General features: G+C 54.8%; 1 protein-coding gene across 1 annotated transcript in view; it reads left to right on the top strand.

Annotated features, from left to right (window-relative positions):
• TBC1D22A (TBC1 domain family member 22A) overlaps positions 1–27,630 on the top strand; it is a 367,129-nt gene that overhangs the window by 94,601 nt on the left and 244,898 nt on the right. The window contains exons 5-6 of the mRNA XM_062202659.1: positions 15,806–15,876; positions 24,597–24,725. Coding sequence (XP_062058643.1) covers positions 15,806–15,876; positions 24,597–24,725 — 200 coding nt within the window. The remainder of the gene's footprint in view (positions 1–15,805; positions 15,877–24,596; positions 24,726–27,630) is intronic.

Raw genomic sequence — 27,630 nt, 5'->3', positions numbered from 1 at the left:
TGCACTCCGGGCCACAGCAGAGAGCTGGCCTGGAAGATGGGCAACCGGGACAGAATCCGGTGCCCCGACCAGGACGAGAACCTAGTGTGCCGGCACCGCGAGGTGGAGGATTAGCCTAGTGAGCCTCAGCACCAGCCGCCTTTGTGCTATTCTCATTGTGATTTAATTACAGCCCCATAATGGGCTCCAAAATGTCTTGGCAACCAAGCAGGCTCGCTGCCACAGGGCAGGAGCCCTTTCTTCACCAGGCGCCTCACTGGGCCTGCACCCCTCTGCCCAGGCTTTCCTCCTTCAGGGCTGCCCCGGCCTGGGCGCCAGCGCTTCCCTGATGCCCTGTGGCTCAGGCGCCTCTCTGTGCCACATCAGCCAATAAGGTGACATCTCACCTCCCAGGCCAGGGCCCCTCCCTGCCTCCTTCCCCCAGGCACCACCTAAACGCCCCTCCCCCTGCCTCCAAATGCACATTCTTCCCATTGGTTACCCAGAAACTGCCTGGAGGACACAGACCTTCAGCTCAAAGGGGAAGTTAAGGCTAGAGGAGTGATCTTGAAAATGTCATTATGTTAATTACAGCAGTTTAGGGCCATCAAGCTTAGAATCCCGTACCTGTTCGGAAAAGCTGCCAGGTAATTGAACATCCCTGTCTCATCTCATCTTGCTGGGCAGCCAGAGGCAGCTCTCAGAGCGGGAAGAGCGCCCACAGCTACTGCCCCGGCTGCAGCGCGGGCTCCAGGGTCCTGTGGAAACACCTCTGCAAGGGTTAAGTGACACAGGATCCCGTCCCCTCCTGGCTGTGTCTGTGGAGGAGGAGCCTGGCCCAGGTGGGGAGCTCGCTGTGCTGCTCAGCCTTCCCGGTGCTGCTCAGCCTTCCCGGTACATACGGTGGTGAGGAGATGGGCTCCCGTGACAAGTGACAACAGTCCGTTCTTTTTTTTTTTTTTTTTTTTTTTTAATTTTTTTATTTTATTTTTTTTTTATTTTTGACAGGCAGAGTGGATAGTGAGAGAGAGAGAGAGACAGAGAGAAAGGTCTTCCTTTTGCCGTTGGTTCACCCTCCAATGGCCGCCGCGGTAGCGCGCTGCGGCCGGCGCACCGCGCTGTTCCGATGGCAGGAGCCAGGTGCTTATCCTGGTCTCCCATGGGGTGCAGAGCCCAAACACTTGGGCTATCCTCCACTGCACTCCCTGGCCACAGCAGAGAGCTGGCCTGGAAGAGGGGCAACCGGGACAGGATCGGTGCCCTGACCGGGACTAGAACCCGGTGTGCCGGCGCCGCAAGGCGGAGGATTAGCCTGTTGAGCCACGGCGCCGGCCAACAGTCCGTTCTTGGATTGATGGCTAGTGTGCCGGTCAGCCTTTTACTACTTTAGCTAAAGTACCCGAGTGGCGCTTCCTGTGAAGCAGAAGGCTTATTCTGGCTTCCATTTCGGAGGGTCAGAGGTCAGGATCTGGCAGCTCCCTTGTCTGGCATCTGGTGTGGAGGAGGGGCCCCATGGGGAGCTGGAGGCAGAGTGAGGCCCAGGGAGCCCGCGCCGGCTCAGGTCTCCTCACCTCCTAGCAGCACAATTAAATGGAGCCCCCGCCTTCTCCCATCAATCATTAGATTGAGTCCATCGGCTGTTGACACGTCGGGGTCAGATTGGGAAGCACAGTCCTGTTCCACCTGTGACATTAGGAAGTTGACTAAGCAGGCTCGCCTAGAAAGTTCTTCATTCCATCCTGAAATCCTGAGGGTGACGGGGTGGTAGGAACCTACTCCTAGAGGCAACATTTTGTGGACCCTGATGGAGAGAAGTGGTGTACCATGGAGGGTGCTGTGGGCAGCCCCAGACTGGATCCATTTCCATTGTGGTTCCAGGACAGTGCCTGGCCCACATGTGGCCCATCCTTGGACGCTGAATGTGGAGTGCACGGGCCAGTGGTTGCCTGGGGCTGTGCCACGCTTTGGCTGTGCTGGGTCTGGCTGCCATGAGCCTCATGGCTGAAAGGGTCAAGGAGCTTTGCTGTCTCCCCACGAGTCTCTCAGCGTGTGTGGCAGCACATGTCTGAACACAGGTGTTCCTCCTTACAGAAACCACACTGGGGCGCGAGACCACGAGCGTCTTTGCTCTGCTCCCCTGGCTCTCCCCTGTCCACATTGGCTGCCCAGCACCTGGGAGTGTGAGTCCAGATGGCCACCTCTGCACGGTCAGGCCCTGCCTGCCCCCCGGGTCCAGTTTCTCCCCGAGTGTTGTCCAGTGATAGGAAGTATTTGTTGTCCCACGTCTCTGAGCTTCTGTGTGCATAGCTTCCTCCAACTGAGGGTCCTTGGGCCCTGGACACAGAGCCGACGTGATCGTTTTGGGACAGTTCTTTTCTGTGAGCCTAGAGATAGCATTGTGCGTCCACCTTCCCCACTTTACCTCACAGCAATGTGAGCATCTGTATGTAACTTGTTCATCCCAGGCGCTAACCTTTGGGATGCAGCAGGGGGACTCTGCTGCATGGTGGGGAGCACTGTCCCCTGCCACCGGGAGGGGTCCTCCTGTGTGCGTGGCCCTCACGCAGCACTTCCTGGGGGTCTCTGCCACCACTGCCGAGTCTCCCTCTTGGCAGGGAGCCCTCTTCTCTATCCTGTCTCCTCTCTGCTGTCTTGGGTTTCTGTTGACGGTTTTCTCTGCAGCCATCTGTATGGGCCCTTGTCCTTGTTGATGGCATTTCTCCTTTGCTGTCCTCTTGCTGAGGGTCAGGGCGGGAGTGGAGCTGGGATTCTTTGTCACACGGCTTCAAGATGCCTCTCTGGTGTGGCCATGGCAGCCGTGGTGATGTCCTCCTAGCACTGAAGAGGCCGCCACTCCTCCAGTGCCCAGCTGTGCCTCCTGCTCTTTCTCAGCAGTGCGGAGTGGATTGCACAGGTTAACGTTGCTCCTTCTGAGGCCAGGATGAGGCCTGTGAGGGATGGAAAAGACTAGCTTTTCCGAAAGGCTGGTCTGTGGTAGCGGGTGTCAGTGGGAACAGTGTGGACAGAGCGTGTGCAGGGAGCTCTCACAGTGTGTGGTGAGCAGTGTGGACAGAGCATGTGCAGGGAGCTCTCACAGTGTGTGGTGAGTGTGGACAGAGCGTGTTCAGGGAGCTCTCACAGTGTGTGGTGAGTGTGGACAGAGCGTGTGCAGGGAGCTCTCACAGTGTGTTGAGCAGTGTGGACAGAGCGTGTGCAGGGAGCTCTCACAGTGTGGTGAGTGTGGACAGAGCATGTGCAGGGAGCTCTCACAGTGTGTGGTGAGTGTGGACAGAGCGTGTGTAGGGAGCTCTCACAGTGTGTGGTGAGTGTGGACAGAGCGTGTGCAGGGAGCTCTCACAGTGTGTGGTGAGTGTGGACAGAGCGTGTGCAGGGAGCTCTCACAGTGTGTGGTGAGCAGTGTGGACAGAGCGTGTGCAGGGAGCTCTCACAGTGTGGTGAGTGTGGACAGAGCGTGTGCAGGGAGCTCTCACAGTGTGTGGTGAGCAGTATGGACAGAGCGTGTGCAGGGAGCTCTCACAGTGTGTGGTGAGCAGTGTGGACAGAGCGTGTGCAGGGAGCTCTCACAGTGTGTGGTGAGTGTGGACAGAGCGTGTGCAGGGAGCTCTCTCAGTGTGGTGAGCAGTGTGGACAGAGCGTGTGCAGGGAGCTCTCACAGTGTGGTGAGCAGTGTGGACAGAGCGTGTGCAGGGAGCTCTCACAGTGTGGTGAGTGTGGACAGAGCGTGTGCAGGGAGCTCTCACAGTGTGTGGTGAGTGTGGACAGAGCGTGTGCAGGGAGCTCTCACAGTGTGGTGAGTAGTGTGGACAGAGTGTGTGCAGGGAGCTCTCACAGTGTGGTGAGTAGTGTGGACAGAGTGTGTGCAGGGAGCTCTCACAGTGTGTGGTGAGTGTGGACAGAGCGTGTGTAGGGAGCTCTCACAGTGTGTGGTGAGCAGTGTGGACAGAGCGTGTGCAGGGAGCTCTCACAGTGTGTGGTGAGCAGTGTGGACAGAGCGTGTGCAGGGAGCTCTCACAGTGTGGTGAGCAGTGTGGACAGAGCGTGTGCAGGGAGCTCTCACAGTGTGTGGTGAGCAGTGTGGACAGAGTGTGTGCAGGGAGCTCTCTGTGTGGTGAGCAGTGTGGACAGAGCGTGTGCAGGGAGCTCTCACAGTGTGTGGTGAGCAGTGTGGACAGAGCGTGTGCAGGGAGCTCTCACAGTATGGTGAGCAGTGTGGACAGAGCGTGTGCAGGGAGCTCTCACAGTGTGTGGTGAGCAGTGTGGACAGAGTGTGTGCAGGGAGCTCTCACAGTGTGTGGTGAGTGTGGACAGAGCGTGTGCAGGGAGCTCGCACAGTGTGGTGAGCAGTGTGGACAGAGCGTGTGCAGGGAGCTCTCACAGTGTGTGGTGAGCAGTGTGGACAGAGTGTGTGCAGGGAGCTCTCACAGTGTGTGGTGAGTGTGGACAGAGCGTGAGCAGGGAGCTCTCACAGTGTGGTGAGCAGTGTGGACAGAGCGTGTGTAGGGAGCTCTCACAGTGTGGTGAGTGTGGACAGAGCGTGTGCAGGGAGCTCTCACAGTGTGTGGTGAGCAGTGTGGACAGAGCGTGTGCAGGGAGCTCTCACAGTGTGTGGTGAGTGTGGACAGAGTGTGTGCAGGGAGCTCTCACAGTGTGGTGAGCAGTGTGGACAGAGCGTGTGCAGGGAGCTCTCACAGTGTGGTGAGTGTGGACAGAGCGTGTGCAGGGAGCTCTCACAGTGTGTGGTGAGCAGTGTGGACAGAGCGTGTGCAGGAAGCTCTCACAGTGTGGTGAGTGAGTGTGAACAGAGTGTGTGCAGGGTGTAGTTACAGTTGTGAGTGAGGTCAGTGTGGGTGTGGTGGAGAGAACGTGTGGGTGCAGTGGGGGAGAGAGCGTGTAGGTGCAGTGGGGGAGAGAATGTGTGGGTACAGTGGTGGGAGAGAACGTGTGGGTGCAGTGGGGGAGAGAATGTGTGGGTGCAGTGGGAGAGAGAGCGTGTGGGTGCAGTGGGAGAGAGAATGTGTAGGTGCAGTGGGGGAGAGAGCGTGTGGGTGCAGTGGGGGAGAGAGCGTGTAGGTGCAGTGGTGGACACAGTGTGTGGGTGCAGTGGGGGAGAGAATGTGTGGGTACAGTGGTGGGAGAGAACGTGTGGGTGCAGTGGGGGAGAGAATGTGTGGGTGCAGTGGTGGATAGAGCGTGTAGGTGCAGTGGGGGAGAGTTGTGTGGTTGCAGTGGTGGGAGAGAATGTGTGGGTGCAGTGGGGGAGAGAGCGTGTGGGTGCAGTGGTGGAGAGAACGTGTGGGTGCAGTGGGGGAGAGAATGTGTGGGTGCAGTGGGGGAGAGAGCATGTAGGTGCAGTGGTGGACACAGTGTGTGGGTGCAGTGGGGGAGAGAATGTGTGGGTGCAGTGGGAGAGAGCGTGTGGGTACAGTGGTGGAGAGAACGTGTAGGTGCAGTGGGGGAGAGAGCGTGTGGGTGCAGTGGGGGGAGAGTGTGTGGGTGCAGTGGGGGAGAGAACGTGTAGGTGCAGTGGTGGACACAGTGTGTGGGTGCAGTGGGGGAGAGAGCGTGTGGGTGCAGTGGGGGAGAGAGCGTGTAGGTGCAGTGGGGGAGAGAGCGTGTGGGTGCAGTGGGGGAGAGAGCGTGTGGGTGCAGTGGGGGAGACAATGTGTGGGTACAGTGGTGGATAGAGCGTGTAGGTGCAGTGGGGGAGAGAATGTGTGGGTACAGTGGTGGGAGAGAATGTGTAGGTGCAGTGGGGGAGAGAGCGTGTGGGTGCAGTGGGGGAGAGAGCGTGTGGGTGCAGTGGGGGAGAGAGCGTGTGGGTGCAGTGGGGGAGAGAATGTGTAGGTGCAGTGGGGGAGAGAATGTGTGCGTGCAGTGGGGGAGAGCGTGTAGGTGCAGTGGGGGAGAGAATGTCTAGGTGCAGTGGGGGAGAGAGCATGTGGGTGCAGTAGGGGAGAGAGCGTATAGGTGCAGTGGGGGAGAGAGCGTGTGGGTGCAGTGGGGGAGAGAGCGTGTGGGTGCAGTGGGGGAGAGAGCGTGTAGGTGCAGTGGGGGAGAGAGCGTGTGGGTGCAGTGGGGGAGAGAATGTGTGGGTGCAGTGGGGGAGAGAGTGTGTGGGTGCAGTGGGGGAGAGAACGTGTGGGTGCAGTGGGGGAGAGAGCGTGTGGGTGCAGTGGGGGAGAGAATGTGTGGGTGCAGTGGGGGAGAGAGCGTGTGGGTGCAGTGGGGGAGAGAGCGTGTGGGTGCAGTGGGGGAGAGAATGTGTGGGTGCAGTGGGGGAGAGAGCGTGTGGGTGCACGCTGAGTGTAAGGAGGGTTTCAGGGGCTGTGCCCCTCAGGTAGTGCACACAGCAGCAGGGCTCTGAGTGCTGGGTAGTGGAGCTAATCTGTGAGTGTCTGGCCTCTTTCTTCGACACGGAGATTGCTTATTTTGCAGACTGAATCTGGGCTGGTCGCACTCAGCTTTAATCTAGGTTGTGGAAGCTGTGCCATTCTGTGCATGCATTTCTTGTTTTTGTTCTGTGTCCTTTTGGAGTTTATTGCCATGAAAGAAAAAAATCATAATTAAAACCAGTTAAAAAGAGATGAGTATTATGAAAAAAATTATGGTTTGATTTTTCTGTTATTCTTGGCTCCTCAGACAAAGGTGCTTCTAATTATGAGTTCTTCGTGTGCACGGGATCGTGACAGGTTTCTGGTGGAATCTCGAATGTGGTATTTGACATCCAATTAGAACAGACGAATCCCAGTTGCTGTAGGGTGGGTTCAGAGCGCACCGGCTAATGTGTCTGTCAGCCCTCGGCGTCGTGCCCCTGCGTGTGCGTGTCACTGTTTACAGATGCTTCCGTGTGCTGTCTCTCTGTTCCTGTGGACATCGTGTGACTTAACAAGGCAGCTGCTTCTGTTTGTCTCGTGTTCCGGTGGAGTGGCTCAAGCTCAGGGGAGAGAAGGGTGCTGTCCCACAGCCTCGCTGAACCCAAGCGCACTTGCTGCCCTCAGCGGGCTGCCTGTCCATTCCTTGGGTCGCTGGCTCGGCAAGCTTGTTGAGAACGAAAGCCTTCACCGGGCAGGTGAGCGTGGAATTGTGATCTTGGTGTTGTTTTCATAAAACTCTTGCAAAGTTTTATTTTTTGGAATCCTATGCTTAATTTTTGAGTCCTCCATTGTGGGGGGAAGAAATGGTAGTTATTTCTCATTTATTTTCTGCTCATCTCAGCTTTTCTTACACTTCAAATCCACGACGTGTAGCTGTTTCACCCTCTGATCTAGGAAATGCAGAGAGGAGCAGAAAGGAAAGGCATCTGTCTTTTCTGTGCTGCTGTGACGGGAGTTTATCGAGGGCTGGAGCTGGGACGTGGTGAGGGACTTCTTGCCGTGTCCTCCCGTGGTGTGGCAGCGTCTCCTGACCTAACACCTCCGCCAGGCCCCCGCCTGCCAACACTGTTGCCCTGGGGAGTGAATGTCCAGCACCTGAAATTTTGAAGAGGCCTGAAATGTTGAAACTGTAGCCTAGCCAAGCACAACCCTGAGCACAAAGGCTTGGGTGGTTGCAACAGAAAAGTGCGGAATGCACGCCACACACACGCTAATTGGTTATGTAAGGGTCTTCAAAGAGTTTGTGCAAAGTGTGCATTAGGAAAAAATTGTGCATGGATTTCAGGATTTTTTTGTATCAAAATAAACTTACCTTTTTTGAAAAATTTTATTTATGCATTTTTATCTATTGAAAGGCAGAGACACAGAAAAAGAGACTTTTTTTAAAAAAAGATTTTGCTTATTTTACTTGAGAATTAGAGTTATAGACAGAGAGAAAGGTCCTCCCTCCGTTGGTTCATTCCCCAAATGGCAGCAATGGCCGGCGCTGCACCGATCTGAAGCCAGGAGCCAGGCGCCTCTTCGTGGGCCGTCCTCCACTGCTTTCCCAGGCCATAGTAGAGAGCTGGGTCGCAAGTGGAGCAGCCAGGACTAGAAATGGCACCCACATGGGATGCCGGCGCCTCAGCTGGAGGATTAACCCACTGCACCATGGTGCTGGCTCCAAGAAAGAGACTGTAGTTCTGCTGGTTCCCTTGGCAGCAGCCAAGGTGGACCAGGCCGGCTCCAGCAGCCCAGAACTCCATCTGAGTCTCCCACATGGGTGGCAGGGTCCAAGCACTTAGACACCTGCTGCTGCTCTCCCAGGCCCATTAGCAGGGAGCTGGACCGGAAGTGGAGCAGCCAGGACTCACATAGGTGCTCACTGGGATGCTGGCGTCACAGAGGGCAGCTTGACCTGCTGCATCACAGTGCCGGCTCTCAAACTCATCTTTTGGTTTCATTTTTCTGCAGACTTTTGAGGACTGCTATGGTTTTATCGGAAGAGGTAGACTTCAAGATAGAGTTCTGTTAGAGACAGAGAGGGATTTTTCCTGGTGACAAAAGGAGCAATCCATGCCATGGATGGATGAGTTCTGAGTGTGCGTGGACAGGTGGTGTGTGAAGATCAGTAGAAACAGACAAACTTGCACGTTCACAGCCATAGACAGATTGCAATCGCATCCCCAAGTAAAAGAGAACAGGTGAATTCCAAAGTCAGCAAAGAAACGGAAGATTTCAGTAACACAGCCGACCACCTGGCTCTCCCTGAGGTACAGATCACCACACCTGGTCGACCAACCAGATCACCCTGAGGTACGCGCGTTCTTCCCGAGGACGTAGGGCGCTGCTGCCCAGTGGAAGAGAGTTTGAGCCCAAACCAGTCCTAGTGCATGTGAAAGGGTTCTTCTGATCCAGCGCTTCAATTTATAAAACAGCAACAGTAAAATAACTAGGAAACCCCAGATGCTTGGAAGTGTGGACACACTTCTGAATGACCTGTGGATCCCAGAAATCCCATGTAAAAGTAGGAAGAGTTCCGAGCTGGATGATAATGGCCGTGTGTATCAAACTTTGATGTAACTCTGTAAAGACAATATTTGGAAGATTTATACCTTTAAATGCCTGTATTAGGAAATGAGTAAGGGTTCCAGTCCATGAGCAAAGCTTCTACCTTAATACACCAGGAAAGGAACTAACACCGAGTAAAAGAAGGGAGGGTGATAGTCGTGAACTGGGGAATGGGTCAATGACAAGAATCACTCAAACTTTAAATTTGTTTCTAAGAATTATTTTATTGGAGAGGCAGAGGAGGGACAGAGGGTGCAAGAGAGCCCATTTGCTGCTTCACTGCCAGGATGCTTGCAACAGCTAGGCTGAGGCCAAAGCCAGGAGCTGGAAGCCCAGTCCAGGTCTCACGTGTGAGCGGCAGAAGCCCAGCTGCTCGAAACATCCCCACTGCCTCCCAGATTCCGCATTCGCAGCGTTGGAGCCAGAAGCCAGGCGTCTAACTCAGGCTCTCTGATGTGGGCAGGGCATCAGTGGTTGAACACCTGCTCCTACAATTAGCCTTTTCTTGAAAAGACCTGTGCAAAACCTTTAGACTGAGCAACAGAAAAAGAGTAAATAAAAAGCACAAGTCACCAATACCAGAAGTGAAGGAGAGGCCAGCACTACAGATTGTAAAAGCGTGGTTACGGATGGTGAGGAGACGAAACAGCTTTGTGCCAATAAGCTCATGTAGTGGGCATGCTCCGTGAAAGATACAGGTTAATAAAACTGGCAGAAGAAGTAGCAGAAACATTAATATTCCTGTATTAACTTTAAAAATTCAGTTTGTGGTAAGACCTGTGTACAGTGAAAGCATGAGGGCCGAGTAGCTTTGTTGGCGAACTCCGGTACACTTAAAGAAGAAATAACACGGCCCAGGGGCTTCCAGAAAGGAGAGGGGAAACACATCTCAGCTAATTGTTTTTCAGCTAATATAATTCTGATACCAAAGCTTTATAGAGACATTGTAAGAACAGAAACCAGTATCCTTGATGAATATTCATATACAATTTCAAATTTATTTTGCATCAGGATAACCTTTTAATTTTACCCCCCCCCCCTTTTGAATTGCCCTTGCTCTTTAGTAGTGTGTTAGCAAATTGATTTTTGCTTCAACCAGTGAAGGATTAACTGCCAAGGGATTGTGTCCAGTGTAAGCAGCTGTAAAACCGGACCAGTCTGTAGAACACCGATTGGAGACGTGGGGCGGGGAGCGGTGCAGAACTGTGACCCCGAGAGGAGACAGCCGAGGTGACCTCTACAGGGTCAGCTTGCAGGTGGAGGGGAACCTGCTGAACCCGGCAGCCTTGAGGGGAGGGATTTGGAAGGGAGCTGGGGGCGGCTGAGGGAGCGCGTGTGGGGCAGGGTGCTGGGAAGTCAGACGTGTACTCAGAGCCCCAGATGTCTGCAGAGGCCCCACCACGTCCTGGGCTGAACCCTGCTCTGCTCAGGCGTGGGGTGCACATCCACGAGCGGGGACGTCACCAGAAAATGGCAAGTCGGGCAAGTCCAGAGCTGTGGGGACGGAGTGCTACAGAGGCAGCACCTGCTGGAACCTAGCGGACAATGCCTGTGAACCTGGAGGGGGAGACCCTTTCTGCATTCCTGTCCCCCAGCACTTCTACCCAAGAGGCCAAGGCCGCGTCGGCTGGCAAAGGAGAAGTGTTTACGTGACCCAGGGCCATCATCACAGAGGCGGTACACTGAGAGCAGGACACCCGTCATTCAGTCAAAAAGGAAACTCATACAGTGCAGTGGGAGGATGTACTCACAGCCAGAAGACAAGACCCAGGGATCATCGCAAAGCTGTTAAAACGTTTCAGCGCATGCCTCACAGAAGATGCCGGACGCCGGCCGGCGCTTGAGGATCTGTGCAGCACCAGCATCGTGCCTCATCACAGGTGCCGACTGAAATCACGGAGACACGCGTGCAGCGCTTTCCGGAATGGCTGCAGCACAGACGGACAGTTCTGCATTTCCAGCAGGGGGGAGTCTGCGGAAGCCGCACACGTTGCTGAGGAGGAGTGCGACGTGGTGCGGCCGCTTGGAGGACCCGTGACGGTTCCTCCTGACGGGGAAAGGGGCTCTGGCCCGTGGCCCGTGCCTCCTTCAGGCTCACCGAGGAGGAAAGACTCCCGCACACCCACAGGCCAGACAGCAGGAAGGCTGCGCCAGCGTTCAGCGTGAGCCTGTGACAGACCCAGGTGTGCCTGTGCGGGGAGACTGTGGGCTGTCCTAGCAGAGTGCTCTTCTTGCAGAGCGCGCTGCTGGGACTTGCAGCACGCCTGGCGCCACATCTGGAGCTAAAGAGGCACTCACGGGAGTGGGTCCCGTGCGCACTGTTTATGTGATCGGCAAGAGCAGGCGAAGCAGCCGGCTGTGACGGACATCGGAGGGGTGGTCAACGCTGAGCCTTCCTAGAAAAGGGGCACGGGCATGTCTAACAACGTATTTGGGGAATACATGAGTACTGGCGTTGAATTTAAATGATACTTGTGTATAAATTATACTTCCATTATAAATGCACCCCTCCAGTCTCTGAAAGGACACAGAAGGAATCGAGCGTTCCCTGTGCAGCCCTCCCCGCGGGGCCAGGCTCTGTCTCAGAGCAGGTGGGGGGCAGAGCCTGGGACCCCGCCCTCAAGGGCCCCACACTCCCCATGACAGGGCCCTGCAGGCTCCACAGAGGAGCCACGCGAGCGAGTTGTCAGGAGGTTGATGCGTGCGAACTTGGTGTGCAGCGGCAGACCTGGCTGCCTTGTGGTGGCGTGCCGGGGAAGGGAAGGCTCCGCCCTCCTCGGACGAGCGTCTACACACACACTGTGTCGTCCGTGTGTGCACAGAGATGCCCGCAGTTTTCTGTGTGCTGTTGCCTTCCAGGGTGTGGACATGAGAGGGTCACCTTACCAACGGGTGTTTTGGCTGCCTCTTGTTTTCTTTGGTGTGACGTTGCTCAGATGAACGTCCTGGGGCATAGTCCTTGCAGTCTCTTCAGAGAACTCTGAAGTGAAGCTGCTGCTGCAAGTTCTGTGCTTTATTTATTTATTTATTTATTAGTGCTCTTAAGCTCTTTCTTTTTTAAAATTTATTTTTCTTTATTTGAAAGGCAGAGAGAGAGATATCTTCCATCCGCTGGTTCACTCCCCCAAATAGCAGCAATGGCTGGGGCTGGGCCAGGCAGGAGCCAGGAGCTTCTTCTGGGTCTTCCACAGGGGTGCCTGGACCCAAGGACTTGAGCATCTTCCACTGCTTTCCCAGGTGCGTTAGCAGGGAGCTGGATCAGACGTGGAGCAGCTGGGACCTGAACAGGTGCCCACATGGGATGCTGGCCCTGCATACGGCGGCTTTACCCGCTGTCCCACAGTGCTGGCCCCAAGGTTCTGTGCTTTGAAAGCAGTGGTGCCATGACATACGTTTGCCAAACGTGTGCCAGTGTCTTTGTGTCCCAGATCTCATCAGTGTTAGGCATTATCATTCATTCAAAATTTTATCCAGCTAAATTTTCACAAATTTCCTTGTTTTAATTTGTAGTTCTTTGGTGAGGTTGCATGTCTTCCCATATGTTTATTGGTCATTTCCTGTTCCTTTTCTAAGAATTTTCCATTTTTCCACAAATTATTGACTTTTCTTTACGAGTTATTTGTTTAAAATGGAGAGAGAGAGAGAGAGAGAGAGAGAGAGAGAGAGAGAGAGAGAGATTTGATTGGTTGAAGTTCTGTCTGCTGGTTCGCTTCCCAGATAGCTACAACAGCTGGGTCTTGGCCAGACTGAAAGGAGCCGTGAGCGCCGTCTGGCTTTCGCATGTGGGGGCAGGGACCCAAGTACTTGGGCCATCATCTGCTGCCTTTTCAGGTGTGAAACAGTGAGAAGTGGACTGGCCTGGGCTGGAACCTGCAGTGGATGCCCACGCCCCGAGTGGCAATTGAACCTGCTGCATCCCAGTGTCTGCCCCCCCACGTCTTTTTGCATTTGTTCTTTATTTATCAGTGATGTTAGCGGTTTTATACTTAACGCTGCTTGTACTTTTCAAGTTTGTCATTTGGTGTTTCAACATCACAGGACCTTCCACTATGGAGTCATTTCCAGACTTTTCTACAACGAATCTGTTAATCTTTTCATTTATCGTCTCTGAGCTTCGTGTCTTGCTTAGGGAGGCCCTTTCCCCAGCTGAATGTAGCCAACTATTTTTTATTTCCTTCTGCTGTCTTTCAGTCTTTACACATAGTTACCCCCACCCTGTAGATCTCTAATCATCTGGAACTTGTCTGGTAAGATCTCTCATTTCCTTTTCAGAAATTAGATTCTGTGTGAGTATTGTGTGGACTGGGTAAGGGAGTGCTGTGTGTATCACAGCCAGAGGCGCACATACTCGTGGACTTGGTTGTGGATCACTCACTCTCGCAGAACCACGCCTGTCAATTCCTGCAGCTCTGCTGCATGTTTTCTCTCTGTAGTGCCATCCTTTGTGCTGCTCTTTGTGGGGAGTTTTGACATCACAGTGCCTGCTGTGAGTCCCCTTGCTTTTAGCTCCTGCGTTCTCTTTGCTCATTGCTGCTCTCTCACCATCACCATCCGTTACTAACTGGACGCCTTGTGACCACTCTGGGCCCCTCTGCCTGTTGGTCACACGGCTGGGGCTTCGCAGGTGCTGTTCCCCGGGCTGCAGCGTGCGTCTCCTGGCTTCCCTCGTCTCACGTCTCACCTCGGTTGTCACTTCCTCGGGAACACCTCCTGGCTTTCCTAAGTAGGTGTTCCCAGCGCCGTTTCATGGCCTCGTCCTCTGAGCACTCTGGGGCCTGTGTCCTTGCGATGGGAGGGGCTCCTAGGCCTGGGGCTGGTGTCACCCATGGGCTCATTTCCCACCCCTCGCCTTGTGTTCCCCTGTATTCACGTGTGTCCTTCACGGGTGGCATGTTCCTGTCCTGTCTGTGCCATCTTTTCCCTCCTGGGCCGGCTCTGGGCTCTGCCCCCTCCTGCTGGGCGTCCTGCTCCGGCTGCATGGTTGCTGCATGGGTGCTGCAGTCCTCAGCTTTGCATCGACCTGACCATTTTCAGAGGCAGAGCTAGGGCTCTTCTCAGTGGACCTCAGGGCCTGTGGCTCAGCCAGGGTCCCGGCCCTGTGTTGACACCAGTCCCAGTGAGGGGTCACCCACCGTTGGAGTGCCGTGGGGGTCGTTCCCCACCCCCACCCCCTACTGCCCTGTTGACTCCCTATTCCCAGGCCCTCTGGAATTTCGCTAGAAAGGTGGTAGGGGGAATGGGCGTGGCTGAAGAGCAGCCCGGGTGTCAGCCAAAGATGGCCGTGTGGCTTTTCCGGGTCGACCTAGCTCTGCGCAGCCACAGAGCTGCAGGGTCTCCTGACACCGAGCCGTCCTTCCGCTCCTGGTGTGGTAGATGTGTTCTTGTCTCCAGTATGCTGCTGTGTCTTCACCTGCCCAGATTTTATTTTGGTTCTTTTTTGTCTGTATCATAAGTGAAGCTGTGTTACAAAGTCTTTTTCAGAATGGGAGTTAAGATGGTGGAGGGTTCCTGTGCCATCCTGGTCAGTTCACTTAAGCTCTGAGATGGTTTCCACTTAAACAGTGGTGATCCCAGCCTGCATTAACGTAAGCTGTTTTGAGGATCAAATAATATACATGAAAGCTCCCTGGAAACCCTGAAGTTTCAGCAAGGTTTGGACTTGTCTCACGCTGTATCTTCAAGGTGTGAATGTTTGTGTTTCTTCTGGTGAGGGGACAGCTTCCCAGAAGTTGAGCCGCTGAGTTCCTCTCAGATTTCCTCGTGAACCATAATCTGAAAGCCAGCCTTGAGCAGGGGGAGAGGCAGTGGGCAGTGAGTGGTGAACATTGCATTAGTGGTGTTGAGACATTAGGTGTCTGCTTTTCATAACATCCTTGGGGAGCTGGGGACTGCTGTACAGTGCACGGTATTGCTGGCACACTGTCCAATTACTCTGTACTTCCTTTGCTTAGACTTTAGTAATTGGAGAAAGATTAGATGTCAGGACTTTGTATTTTGTTGATTATATTACTGAAGTCCCCTCTTTAATCATTTCTTTTATTCCTGGTATTAATCATTAGCTCCGAGCTGTTAGGAGAAGAGCCTCATGGTGCATTCCCTAATGTAGAGCAAATGAACGATGACTCGCGTTTCAGTGGGGGCAGACAAGTGTTGATGTCCTTGTGGGCAGAAATGCAGTCTCTCGTCACTCCAGGCGTGGACAGATGGTTCAGGAGAAGCAGGTCAGAGAGCGTCAGGCCCGTGTGCGGCCCTGGCTTCCCTGCAGGCCCCCATGCCTCTCCCTCCCCCACCCCGTGACTCCTGCAGGTGTGAGTGTGGACTTGCAGTAGTCTGCCTGGAAGCACACATCATCCTTGCTGTGTGCAGTATGGCTGCTTCTTTAGTTAAGGATGTGCAAAGGCAAACTTAGCTCCATGAAACAGCTCCTTGCAAATCCAGTCCTGAGAACACCACTTCATGAAGGTGTGTTGAGTGTGAGACAGGGAGGAGGGGAGGAGGGGAGGAAAGAAGGGCGGAGGGAGGCGTGGGGAAGAAGGAAGGTGGATGGAGGCAGTGCAGCTGGGGATGCGGTGCTGGGTGGAGGAGGTGCAGGGCCTGGGGTTGGTGTCCTCTGGGTCCTGCTGCTGGGAGAGGGGGGGGGGGGGGGATGCGTCCCGTGAGCACACGTGTCCTCTGCAGGCCCTCGGCGTCAGCAGGTGCCTCTTAGCTGCCTGCCTCCTGTGTTGAGAACAGCCTTCTGAGTTCGTTGGCATCTTGGTTTCTTCCGGTTTTGTTTGTGGGTGCACTGCAGTGGTAACACTGGTGCACTGTGTTATAGCACTGGGGAGTTCGCTGGCCTGTTGTAAACCCTGTTTGTCCTCCTCCCTCTTTTCTGTCAACAGAGGAATTACGGAAGTTGAGCTGGTCTGGAATCCCGAAGCCAGTTCGCCCAATTACCTGGAAGCTTCTCTCCGTAAGTCTCTGTACCCTCTGTGTCCCACAGTGGGGCCACCTCCCATAGTCCAAACGTTGTCCTTGCTTTGTGACACAGACCCTTATCCAAGATGACATTTCTGATTTCTTGGATTAATTTCAAGCTTGGTTTGACACAGCTGGCAGAAAATGTGGATAAGCAATAATTTATGGCAATTGTATTCTTTTTCTCTAATGTATTCATGTACATGAAAGACAAAACGACAAAGGGAAAGTCCCCCAGTGCCCATAACGAGCAGGGCTGGACCAGGCTGAAGGCAGAAGCCAGGAACCTCCATCTGGGTCTCCCATGTAGGTGGCAGGAACCCAGGCCTAGGAGCCATCACCTGCCGCCTCCCAGGTGCATGAGCAGGGACCTGGATTGGAATCCGAGCAGTGGGTCTAGGGCTGGAGCTGGCGCTTCGATATGGGACATAATGTCCCAAGTAGTGACCTACACTTCTGTGCCACAGCTCCCATCCCTGACTTTATTATTAAAAACAAACAAAAAAATCCTTGTAGTGTGTCCCAGCCCATGACAGAGAACGGTTTTAGCACAGAGGAGTATTTCAAGTCTGCGGAGCAGAAGCAGGGGAACATATTTCCACTGTGTAGAACGTAGGCGTGGAGGTGTGACTGGTGTGTTTTTAAAGCGTCAGTAGTGATGCTAGCCCTGCGTCATCAGTGCTGTGAGGGAGGTGGAGCCCTGGGCGCTGTTCTCATGCTAACTCGCTTTTCTGGAAGCTCTTGGGGAAAGTTGTTGTAGGTGGTGGTGGTTGTCCTAGCCTGGTCAGTGCTGGGCGTGAGCCTGGCTCTGTGGTAGATCCCAGAGTGGTTTCCAAGTCGCCTTCTTCTTATTCCCCTTTTTACTGTTTTTGGAGCTAAGTCAGTAGGGAACTCTGAGTGTTTATTCTAAATTGGGGCTGACTTTCAGTATTTAAAAAACTCTCTCTTGCTAATGAGCCTAATAAATTTGCAGCTTACTACCTCGTAATCCTAAATGCAGATGCAGCTCTGAACAGTGAATATTTATTGATTAAATATTCTCTTGCAATTAGAATTAGACCTGCTGTGGTTGCTCATGTTCTTGCTTTGTGTTTCTTGTTTTAAGCACATGTCTGTCCAGTGTTCCAGACATTGTCTAACAGGGGGCCTGGCTTTTCAGGTTGATTTGTCGGAATTTTCCATGGACATACCCTGAGGATCCTTTATGGTGGTTTCATCCGTAAGGCGCCTGTGTCTGGGCGGGGTGGCTCGTGTGAGCTATTTTGTTGCCGTTCTTTGCTGTTAGTTTTCAGTCTGCAGGCGGTGGTAGTGATGCCCCAGTATGTGCTGCACAATGACAGATGAGAAATCCGCACCCTGGGCTTCCTCGGACGAGGAGCGGCAGGGGGACTGTGAACGGGAGAGCCAGTGGACATGGGGAGACTCTTGCCAGCGTGCTCAGAGTTCCTGAGCTGGCGGCGAGGTCCCTGGGGTGGCAGTGCTGAGGGAGAACCCGTGAAAAGGTGCGTCCCGGTGGAAGGGACGAGGCTGTTCCTGTGGAGAGGGTGCGTTGTGTTGGAGTGAGCCCACCCCGGACAGCGAGACAGTGAGGCTCTCGTCCGTGTGCTTTCTGCTGTGTTGTGATGTATCCAGAAGCCCAGCACGTGGGGCTGCCTGACCCGGACTTCCGGCCTCCGAAACTGAGCCGAGGAGCCTCTTTCCTAGTGGTCCACTCTCAGGTATTCCGTTATGGTCTCAGGAAGTGGACTGAAGCGGCTCTGGACCCCTGATGCCGGCAGAGCCGGCGAGAAAGTGCGGGCCTGCTGCGGTCATCTGTTCATTTCAGCATCAGTTCAGACAGGGGCCTCTGCGTGGGAGACAGGTAAGTGAGATGCTGGCCCACTGGGAGGAGGCCAGGGCCGTGGGCTTGCAGAGGGACGGCAGCAGGGCGTCTGTGCTTGTGCGATGTTGAGGAGGTGGGTGTGAGCCAAGGAAGGGGGCTGGTGGTCTTGGGGTCAGCTTGGGTGCTGAGGGTCAGATTCGTAGGAGAGGAGGAAGCTTTGTGCCTGGGGCTGTGGTGGATGTGGAGGGAGGCCGTGCGGACACAGGGGCACAGATGAAAGTGGCCGTTCTTGGCCCTCTTTTGGACACTGGGAAAGCATGTCCTCCCAGAAGGGGCCAAGCAAAGGAGAGACAAGCTCAAGGGGCACGAACTCAGGAGGACAGCCGGCAGGGCCACTGGGGCAGGGACCGTGCTCACCTGACATCCCGGGGGAGGGGGAAGCGTTCTCCTGGGATCAGAGATGCGGTGGGGCTGGGGCAGCAGGAGGGCAGGGCTGGCAGGAGGAGATGGGAGCCAGAGGTCGTGGGGGCAGGACGAGGTCAGTGCACGGGTTGCCCTCTCCACACATTGCCCCGGTTTTGTCTGGAAGCGTTGGTGCAGGCAGTGATGAGGCTGTGTTTCTGGACGAGTGAAGCCCTGGGAGGTGGCTGCGTGGCTCATCCATTTGTTCAGTCAATATTTATTGAGCACATTCTGTGTTTTGGGCACTGTGTTTGGGAGTAGTAGGGAGATGGAAGTCCCACACCTCCGTTTCCCTGACAGAGGGGAGCATGCCCACCCTTCTCTGCCGTCCCCCAGGACAGACCCAGCGTCTTTTTTTTTTTTTTAAGATTATTTATTTGTTTATTTATTTGAGAATGACAGTTACAGACAGTGAGTGAGTGAGTGAGAGAAAGAGAGAGGGAGGTCTTCTATTCACTGGTTCACTCCCCAAATGGCTGCAATGGCCGGAGCCGTGCCGATCCGAAGCCAGGAGCCAGGAGCTTCTCCCAGGTCTCCCACATGGGTGCAGGGGCCCAAGGACTTGGGCCATCCTCTACTGCTTTGCCAGGCCATAGCAGAGAGCTGGACGGGAAGAGGAGCAGCCGGGGCTAGAACCGGTGCCCATATGGGATGCCTGCGCCGCAGGCGGAGGATTAACCTACCGTGCCACTACGTCACCCCAGACCCAGGGTCTTAATGTGGGAAATGGGCCCCTCGCCTCAGGGTCTCCCTCCTGAGCATCTGTCCCTTTAGTGAGTACGATATGTCAGATCACACACACACTGGTGATTCCTGTGAGAGCTGCGTGTGTGTGCTCTACAGGGCCGGGAACAGGTAGCTCGCTAACCCGGTAGCCCTGCAGGGCTGTGAACAGGTAGCTCACTAACCCAGTAGCCCTGCAGGGCCGTGAACAGGTAACTCGCTTATCCGGTAGCCCTGCAGGGCCGTGAACAGGTAACTCGCTTACCCGGTAGCCCTGCAGGGCCGTGGACAGGTAACTCACATACCCAGTAGCCCTGCACCAGTGTCTCATGGCCGAGGAGCTGTGCTGGTCCCCGTGGCTGCTGGGAAGGGACTGGGTGGGGACAGGAAAATCTGGGGAAGGGCAGGGGAGGAAGTGAGCGCCATAGACTGTGGGGGAGGGGGCAGGGACTCAGGCAGGGAACAAGGCTCCCTGTGCCTTGGTCAGGCCCCGAGCAGGGGTGCCAGCCCAGCAGGACAGACGCATTCACATCATGCTGCAGGTGGCTCTGGTCCCTGGGGGCATGGATGGACCCGTTGAGCTGAGGGACAGCGGCCAGGCAGGGGAGTAGGCAGAAGGGTTGTTGCCCCTTTCGTCCTTGAGTCGCCGACTTAAAAGCTGGCTAAGGAATCTCTTGTCTGTGGGCTCTCCCAGCACAGCCGCCTGCCCGGATTCCTGTACTGGAGACTGGGGAGCAGCGTAAGCCATGCCAGTCGCTCTCCTGTGACCCAGCAAGTGCTTCTCCTGGGTCTGCCCTCGGCCAGGCCCTTGGCAAGTGCTGTGCCACAAGGATATTTTGGAAAATGGTGGGGGGAACCCAGCAAGGAGTTCAGGGCTGTGTGGTGCAGAGAAGCGGTCTCCTTTGTCAAGGCTGCTTCCCAGTCATCCCCTGAATTCCAGGTTCAGCCAAGCTTCCCATGCCTCTGCTGGGAGCTGGTAAGATCCTGCTGTCGAGTCTCATGGGCATCTGTGAGCCACGAGGTCAGCGGAGCGTCTGCCCCACGGGTGGGCAAGGGCTGGGGCAGTAGGGATGTGGCAGGTTCTGGCTGCCCTCATCTGTGCTCCTCTATTGGAGTGTCCTAAGTATCACCTGGGGGGCTCAGGAAACTTTGGCAGCTGGGTTCCCAGGGAGTTCCGGTGCCCAGGCTTGGGGAGCACTGCTGGAGTGGGACGGGCAGGGCCACATGGGGTGGCTGGGAAGCAGGTCACCGAAGGCCATGTGGCCCTGCCCGTGTAGGCAGCACAGGCTGGGGGCAGGGGTGGGAGTGCCTGGCCAGGAGACCCAGGCCAGGGCCCAGCGAGTGGCTGGGTGGCTGGGTGGCTGGGTGGCAGCGGTTTGTCCCGGCCCGTCAGTCCTTTCAAGGCCACGAGGTGAAGACTTGCACAGAGAATCAGGAAGAATTTGTCGTCTGTCCAGTTTGAACTGTGCATCTGCTGCAAGGCCTGGCAGACTGCTGACTCTGCCAGTGTCTGTGGTTTGTCCTGGGCGCGGTGCTCACGTCTGTTGAGGGCACTTATTTTTAACTGATGAGCAGGAGCGCTAGTGACTCCTGCCGTGGTCTAGAACCTGCCATCGGACCCCGTCCGGTCAGGCTTTCGCTTCTGAAGTCCATGCAAACTGGGCGGTAACTTTAAAAATTAGTGCTGTAGAGAGTCATATCTTCAGCTCCATTTTTAATAATTATTCAGGAATGTGGAACCAAAACTAATTAAACATTGAGCATTTACGCCAGTGAGCACAGTGGCTGAGAAGGATAAGCGAGCTCCCAGTGTCAGCTCAGCTCGCGGTCTGTGGAGGTGGCTTTGCATATGAACACAGTGGGAGGGACTTTGGTGTCACTGGGACAATTTAGATAGAAGTATATGCATGCATTGTTTTACATTTATGATTAGTGTTTTTATAGCATGCTAATACAGCAATTAAGTTTTCTGTAGCTGTGTCATTTAAAATTCATTGCATACTTGAATATATTTCATTTGCATAATTTCCAGTCTTGCTTAATTATCGAAAGGCCTCAACTTGCGTGTGTGTGTGTTTTCCTTTAGGAATGGGACTGTCAGGAGTATGTGTGGGGGTTTTTATTGCCTGTGTTCCGATTATGACATACTTGCTTCTTAGAATTTGTGTTTCAGTAAGATGAGTTAAAGTTTGGGTAATAGGAAGTGTGTCTTAGACCTGCTCCTTCACATCCCCCAAGGGTTCTCTAGCATCACGTGTGGTGGTGTCAGGCTGCCCACGCCTCTCCTTGCTGCTCCCAGCACCTGGCATTACAGACCAGGCCACTGGGCTGGCACGTAGGCCTTTCCCTCCCGGCTGCTGGACACAGCTGTGTGCCACCATCTGCCAGGCCCTGAGGCCCTGCCCAGGGCCAGCCTGGACTTGCTGCCCTGTGGACCATCAGAACAAAACAAAACCCCACAAAGGTTGCTGACTCATACTTATTTGTCACTACTTAGCTTGGACAACTTCTTTCCGTGTCCCCCAGGGTGGGGCTGTCCTGTGGGTTACATCTTTGAAGTCAGAGGTACAGAGAGTATTCTAAGCCCTGGGGGACACCTGGCAGGTGGGAGGAAGCAGAGACAGCAGCCTCTGAGGGTGTCTTTGCAGACACCTGGGGCAGTGTCCAAGGGGGGTGTATGTGCAGTGTGGGTGGCTGGGTCAGGCGGAGCTCGCGGGGATGGGATGTTGGCACTGGAGCAAGGACTTCAGGGAGGGTAGGAAGCCGGTACCTGAGGGGTGCACTAGTGATGTGGCCAGCGTCTGCGAGTGAGCTTCCGCAGCTGCACGGTGCCCGAGGCTCACGGGGAAGGGCTGGAGGCTGCGGGCTCTGCTGATGGGCGTGGGTGTTTTCCTTCTGCCTGCTGTGGGCTGCACAGCCCTGCCTTTCTCAACACTGCACTCCTTGGACAGGCCTCCCTCGGAACACTGCGTCGGAGCTCTCAGGGTGCAGCTCCTGGGTTAGAGCCCTCTCTCTCGCCATTTCAACACTGCACTCCTTGGACAGGCCTCCCTCGGAACACTGCGTTGGAGCTCTCAGGGTGCAGCTCCTGGGTTAGAGCTCTCTCTCTCTCTCTCTCTCTCTCTCTCTCTCTCTCTCTCTCTCTCTCTCTCTCCGTTTCGGAATTAGAGTTGGGTGGTGCCAGGAGGGGCCAGGTGGTTTACACAGAGCGGCACTAGAATCCCTGAGTTCCTTGGTGGCCGTGGGAACGCTCGTCTCTGTGATCATAGTGCTCTGAGGAGGGGATTGTCCAGAGTGGGGAGATGGAGGGAGGGGTCCCCTGGGCCCAGCCCCCTGGGCTTGCAGTGCCCTGCAGCAGTGGGCAGAGCTCATGGAGGGAATCTGTGGTGCGGGCGTCTACAGTGACTCCAGGGTGTGGGTTTGCTCCCTGGACTTTGTGAGCGAGGTCCGTGGTGCCTGAGAGCCGTGTGAGGCCTGGGCTCTCAGGAGCAGGGCTGGGGGCTGAGGCCGCTGTGTGTCTGTGATCTGGGGCTGTTCTGTGAGTAGGAGGGGTGATGGCCAGAGGATAGGGTAGCACACTCTCCTGTGAGGAGCTGTCCCTTCCCTTAGGTGACAGTTTTATGACAAAGAAAAAGAAGTCATCCTAGGTAATTGTGATTTCCCAGGAAACAGCATAGACTTGAAACAGCAGTGAGCTGAGACAGGTCTGACGAAGCGTGCGGTTCCCAGATGGGTCTCCACCGGCGGCAGAAAGGCCTGGGTGTCGGGCTGTCCATCAGCACATCCCTGTTGCTTGTGGACAAAGAGGACTGTGGGATCGGCTGGGCAATGAGTGCATGGCCCACAGGGGGCGCTTAGCGTGGTCCACTCTATGCAGGCGTAGGGCTGGTACCGTTTCAGCACTGTGGCTGTGTGCAGCACCTTTCAAAACAGAGGCCAGGTGGGAGCAACAGCCACCTTCCCTGAGCAGTCAGGACCAGTGCTGACCTGGTGGACACTGTGGGGCGTGCCCCTCTCCACCGCAGGTTGCCTGAGAGTGTCTCAGGGCGACGTCTTCACCACGTTGGGGAGGGTGGAGGATCTTGGGCACCTGGTGTGACGAGGCTACGGGGGTGTTGATTGCTGCCCCTTCTGGCAGGGTTTGTTGGGAATAGTGCAAGAACCCTGAAGAAGTCCAGGATCCCTCCCAGTAACAGTTCACGTGTGGGAGTTTTACATTGGGAAATAGCCAGACACTTAGCTGACGACATGCTAGGAGCCTGCACAACTGGGAATGAGCTGGGCAGAAGCAGGGGAGAGGTTAAATAGAAATGCATATGCTGGCAGGCCGTGTAGCCTTCAGGGTTAAGGTTGCAGAGCCAGCGCTGGCCGACTGCCCCCGGAAGGTCTGGGCAGTGAATGTTTCAGCCTGCGGGTCTTATGCTCTTTTTTGCAGCCAGTCTGCTGTTGCCGTGATGCAAAACCAACCATTTGCAGTCTGAAGACAAATAGCCGGCCTGTGTTCCAGCAACACTGACTAAAAGGATGGGTGGTGGGCTGCAGTGCCAGCCCTTTAGCTATTGTAGGACAATAGTTAACGCTAATGGCAACGGTATTATGGTCATGATTTTGGCATTTTTATTTATTTATTTGAGACCACGTGTGCATGAGTGAGAGTCCAAATGTGAGAGTGCTCCCACCCGCTAGCTCACTCCCAGATGCTCACAATGTGCAGGGCTGGGTGGGGGCCAAAATCTGAAGCTGAGATTGTGGTCCAGGTCTCCCGAGTGGTGGCATGAGCCCAGCCACTGCAGTCAGCAGCTAGGACTGGGACTCAGACCAGGTGCTTTGATGTGGGGCGTGGACACCCGAACTCCTATGATTGTGGAGTGTTGGCCCAAGGAAATTTTTCTGGAAAGGACTAATCGTAAGGGGTGAATAAATTGGACTACATTAAAGTTAGGAACTTCTCTTCATCAAAAGATATCACCAACAGGGTGCAGAGGGATGCTGCAGGCAGGAGGAGGGGGTGACTTCTGAGGGCAGACTGTGGAACAGGTGCCTGGGAGTCAGTCGGGAGGGGGACACCGCCGGAGAGGGGCCCACCCCTGAGCGTATGCAGCATGGGTGCAGACACGTAGTGCCCTCTGGGGATGCAAGTCAGAGCTGTGTTCTAACTGATACCATTGCAAACCCGACAGAGCAGCTAGCTAGAGGAAGCAGGGCAGTGCCAAGTGCTGGCGGAGCTGCAGAGCAGTGGGGTTCTCACTTCTGAAAATCCCCCAGCAGAACCTTTCAGACACACATGGCTGACACCTGCACGCCCAGGTGTGTGCTTCACAAAGTGCTTGTCATAGACCTCAAGAATAGGTACAAGATTGTTTAAAACAGAAACTGGAACCAACTCAAGTGCTTGTTCCTAGCGGAGTGGGTTTCTCACGTGGGGTATTATGCGGGAGTGAAAATGAGGCACTGTTTCCTGTCGTAGAGCTGGAAGTAGTTTCTCAAACTGCGTTGAGTGAGAGCAGCCCAGCAGAAGAGGAGGTCGGGGGCTGCTTGTGTCACGGACCAAGGCCTGGCCTGTGGTTCCAGCCGTCTTCCCTGCGTCCCTTCCCTGTGTCCTGCCACGCCGGATTTCAGAGCACCAGGCCCGTTTCAGATGGGAGCGATCTGTTCATGGAGGCTGGCTTACCGGTAACCTGTGTGTTTTCTGTTCGTCCTCCTCCCAGGGTTACCTTCCTGCCAATGTAGACCGAAGACCAGCCACTCTGCAGAGAAAGCAGGAAGAATACTTTGCTTTCATTGAACACTACTATGACTCCAGGAATGATGAGGTCCACCAGGACACCTACAGACAGGTGGGCTCCTCTTCTTCCTCACGGGCCACTGAAGTGCTTTTACGGGAGATCTTGGTAGGAAGAGATCCTTTATCTAGCATGTCCCTGATTGGTTCATTGATTTTTATTTTCTCATGAATAAATTTGAAAACAAAGAATTGCAGGTTCCTCCAGTTGTGATACCTTGCTTGTCTCTTGCTCCTTCTGCGAAGGTATGAAGGGGTTTTTGGTTGTTGCACAGTGGACACCTGAGATCCCTTCAGCTGCGCCTGGCAGTTTGTCCCAGGATGACGGTGGGCGTTTTGCAGGCTGGGGCTGGGCCCTGGGTTCCATGGTGCAGTCAGGGCTGAGCTGTATGTAGATGAAGGTGTGTGAATCAGCTTACTTTAGTGGGGTGGGGCACAAGCCAGTCTACAGCAGAAGGTGTGGGCAATTCATCATTTTTCTATTTAGTTGAAGACAAAATGGGTGTAATTATGGTTTCTTGAGCAGTCAGTTGACAGATGATGTGCATAATGGGAAAAATACTTAAAATTGATTTGCAATTCACAATGCATCCAGAATTTGCTGTTAGAAAGCTCTTTGAGGACTTTATAATTCTCATTCTTTGTGTAATACGGGAAAGTTCAAAATGATAGTTGTTAATTGGTGTTGTCTCATCCATCTGAAGTCAGCTTCCGCCTTCCCCGAGGCCTGCCAGATTGATTGTTTGCCTTTGCAAACCCTGCTTCTGGGGGAAGGAGCTTCACCAAGTCTTCCTCCCCAGGTGTAGGGTGCCCAGAGCTCTCTGTCAGTGTAGTGCAAGCAAGGGCAGGCCCACTCTCTGGTTCATAGTCAGAGGCTCTGCAGATCAGCTGGGGTCTCGGAAGGCGTCTTTGTCTGAGATGGGAGGAGGGTGGCTGCTGAGGCTCTGGGGGACAGAGACTTACTGAGGGGCGAGGCAGAGGGAGGACCGGGCCTGCCCTGCTGTGGCTCCTTCCAGGGCAGAGCCCACCTCTGCTGTGCTGCCTGTGCTGGAGCCGGCGCTCCTGTCTCACGCCTGGATGGCTCCCGGCCCCTGGGCGGCCCCTGGGCAGCCACCCGTCCCTCTGGAAGCCGGCTTGAGATGCAGGTTGCATTTGGGTTTGGTTAGGGAAATGTTAACTTACCTGGGTTATTTTTTCACTTTACTCGTTTTAGGAAATGGATAGATCTGGTGTTGTTTTGAACTTGTTTTCGAAGTATTTTTATTCATGAAGAAGTCTTCCAGAGGCTGACAGTCGTATCTATCTGCAGGATTTACCAAGCTGTGTTCTGTTAGGAATTTCTTGAGGGAGAGTTAATTATAAACAGGTTGCATACATCTTTATTTAGTTACTGTGCTAGGGAATGAAAAGATTCCGTATTATTGTGAATTCCCAAAACGTTTCCACGTTAATATACATGAGAAGCGCATGCCGTGCTCTGGGGGTTTTTCTCCGTGCCCAGTTGCTCCTAGGAGCCGTGCCCCCTCTGCTTTCCTGCCTTTGCCGTTTGGGCGGAGCTGGGCCCAGTGTGGGGCTTGGGGAGCCCGGTTTCCCTTGGGTCTGGCCCGTGCGCTGCCTTTGGTCATCCCCTGCTCTGTGGGGGGACAGCAGGAGGGTGGCGACCTGTGCACGCTCCCTCCGTCCTGTGTCCTTCCTGTCTGGGCTCGCAGCTCACCCTGTGGCTGCAGATGTTCTGTGAGAACTCAGGCAGTCGCTCAGGGTTACAGATCATCTGGTGTGTCTTTCCCACTCTCGGTCGGTTCTGCAGGCTCTCATGACCCTTTGCCTGCCTGCCCAGTGCTGTGCATGGCTGGGAGACACCCAGGGCCCAGGCTTGTGTGGTACCCCCCTGCAATGCTGGGTCCCCTCCTCCTGACAATGGGACAGCAGGGTGTGGTGTGATGTCTGCCTTGCAAGCCCTGCGGAGGCTCACCGTGCTCAGGCTGGGGTGACGTGTGCCCGCACGCGTGTAACACGTGGGAGCTCATGCTGAAGGTGGCCCTGCAGGACGGCACGGGAGTAGACCTGGTGACCCGCCTCCCTGCCAGGCCTGCACTTGTGCGCATGGGTGGACTGCGGTGTCTTCCTCCACTTCCTTGTCAGCAGCACCGTGGCCCCAGTCTCCTGTGATGCCCGATACGGACACCGCTTGTCTCAGCTCCTTCCACTCCCCTGGGGCCCACAATCTCACTTGATCTCCACAGGAACTTTGAGGGGTGCGGAGCAGGCACGCTGTAGAGGATCTTAGTGATTCACCCAGGCCACAGCTCTGACAGGTGGCAGAATGAGAAGATGGCCACATCTCCTCTGCGGATCTGTGCAAGGAGATGGTTGAGTTCCTCTCAGTGTCAAAATATGTACATCTTCCAGTTCCCTGCTAATGCGCCTGGAAAGGCAGCTAAGGGTGGCCCAGGTCCTTGGGCCCCTGCCACTCATGTGGAGTTCCAGGCTCGGGCTTTGGCCTGGCCCAGCTCTGGCCAGTGTGGCCATCTGGGGAGTGAACCAGCAGATGGAATTTATCTTCCTCCCAACCCCGCACCATCTCTCTGTCTTTCTGCCTCCCTTCAAATCAATTAATATTAAAAAAAAAAAAAAAAAAGGCGCTCATCTAACTGCAGCCTGTTTGGTCTGCTGTCCTGTCCTGGTCAGCGGGGGTGGTGGCAGTGCTGGTGGGTACGGGCTGCGAGGAGCCAGCCTCGGTGTCCGCTCCTCTGCGGTGCTGGGAACTGTTGTCGGGACTCAGGTCAGACAGGGGCCGAGCAGGACTCAGCCGGCGCCAGCAGAGACTTTCAGGTGCTTCTTTTGAAAAGGACCCGGTGGCACAGAGAAGACGTGGCCTGTGTTCCGGGAAGAAGCTGTCACAGCCGAAACTTGTACACCGTCGATGCACTTGCATTGCTCTGTGTCAGAGGCTGAAATCG

The sequence above is a fragment of the Lepus europaeus genome, chromosome 10, assembly GCF_033115175.1.
Source record: "Lepus europaeus isolate LE1 chromosome 10, mLepTim1.pri, whole genome shotgun sequence".
In the NCBI taxonomy this organism is placed as follows: Eukaryota; Metazoa; Chordata; class Mammalia; order Lagomorpha; family Leporidae; genus Lepus; species Lepus europaeus.
Note: the sequence above shows the minus strand (reverse complement) of the source record. Positions and strands in the feature narration are given on the sequence as shown.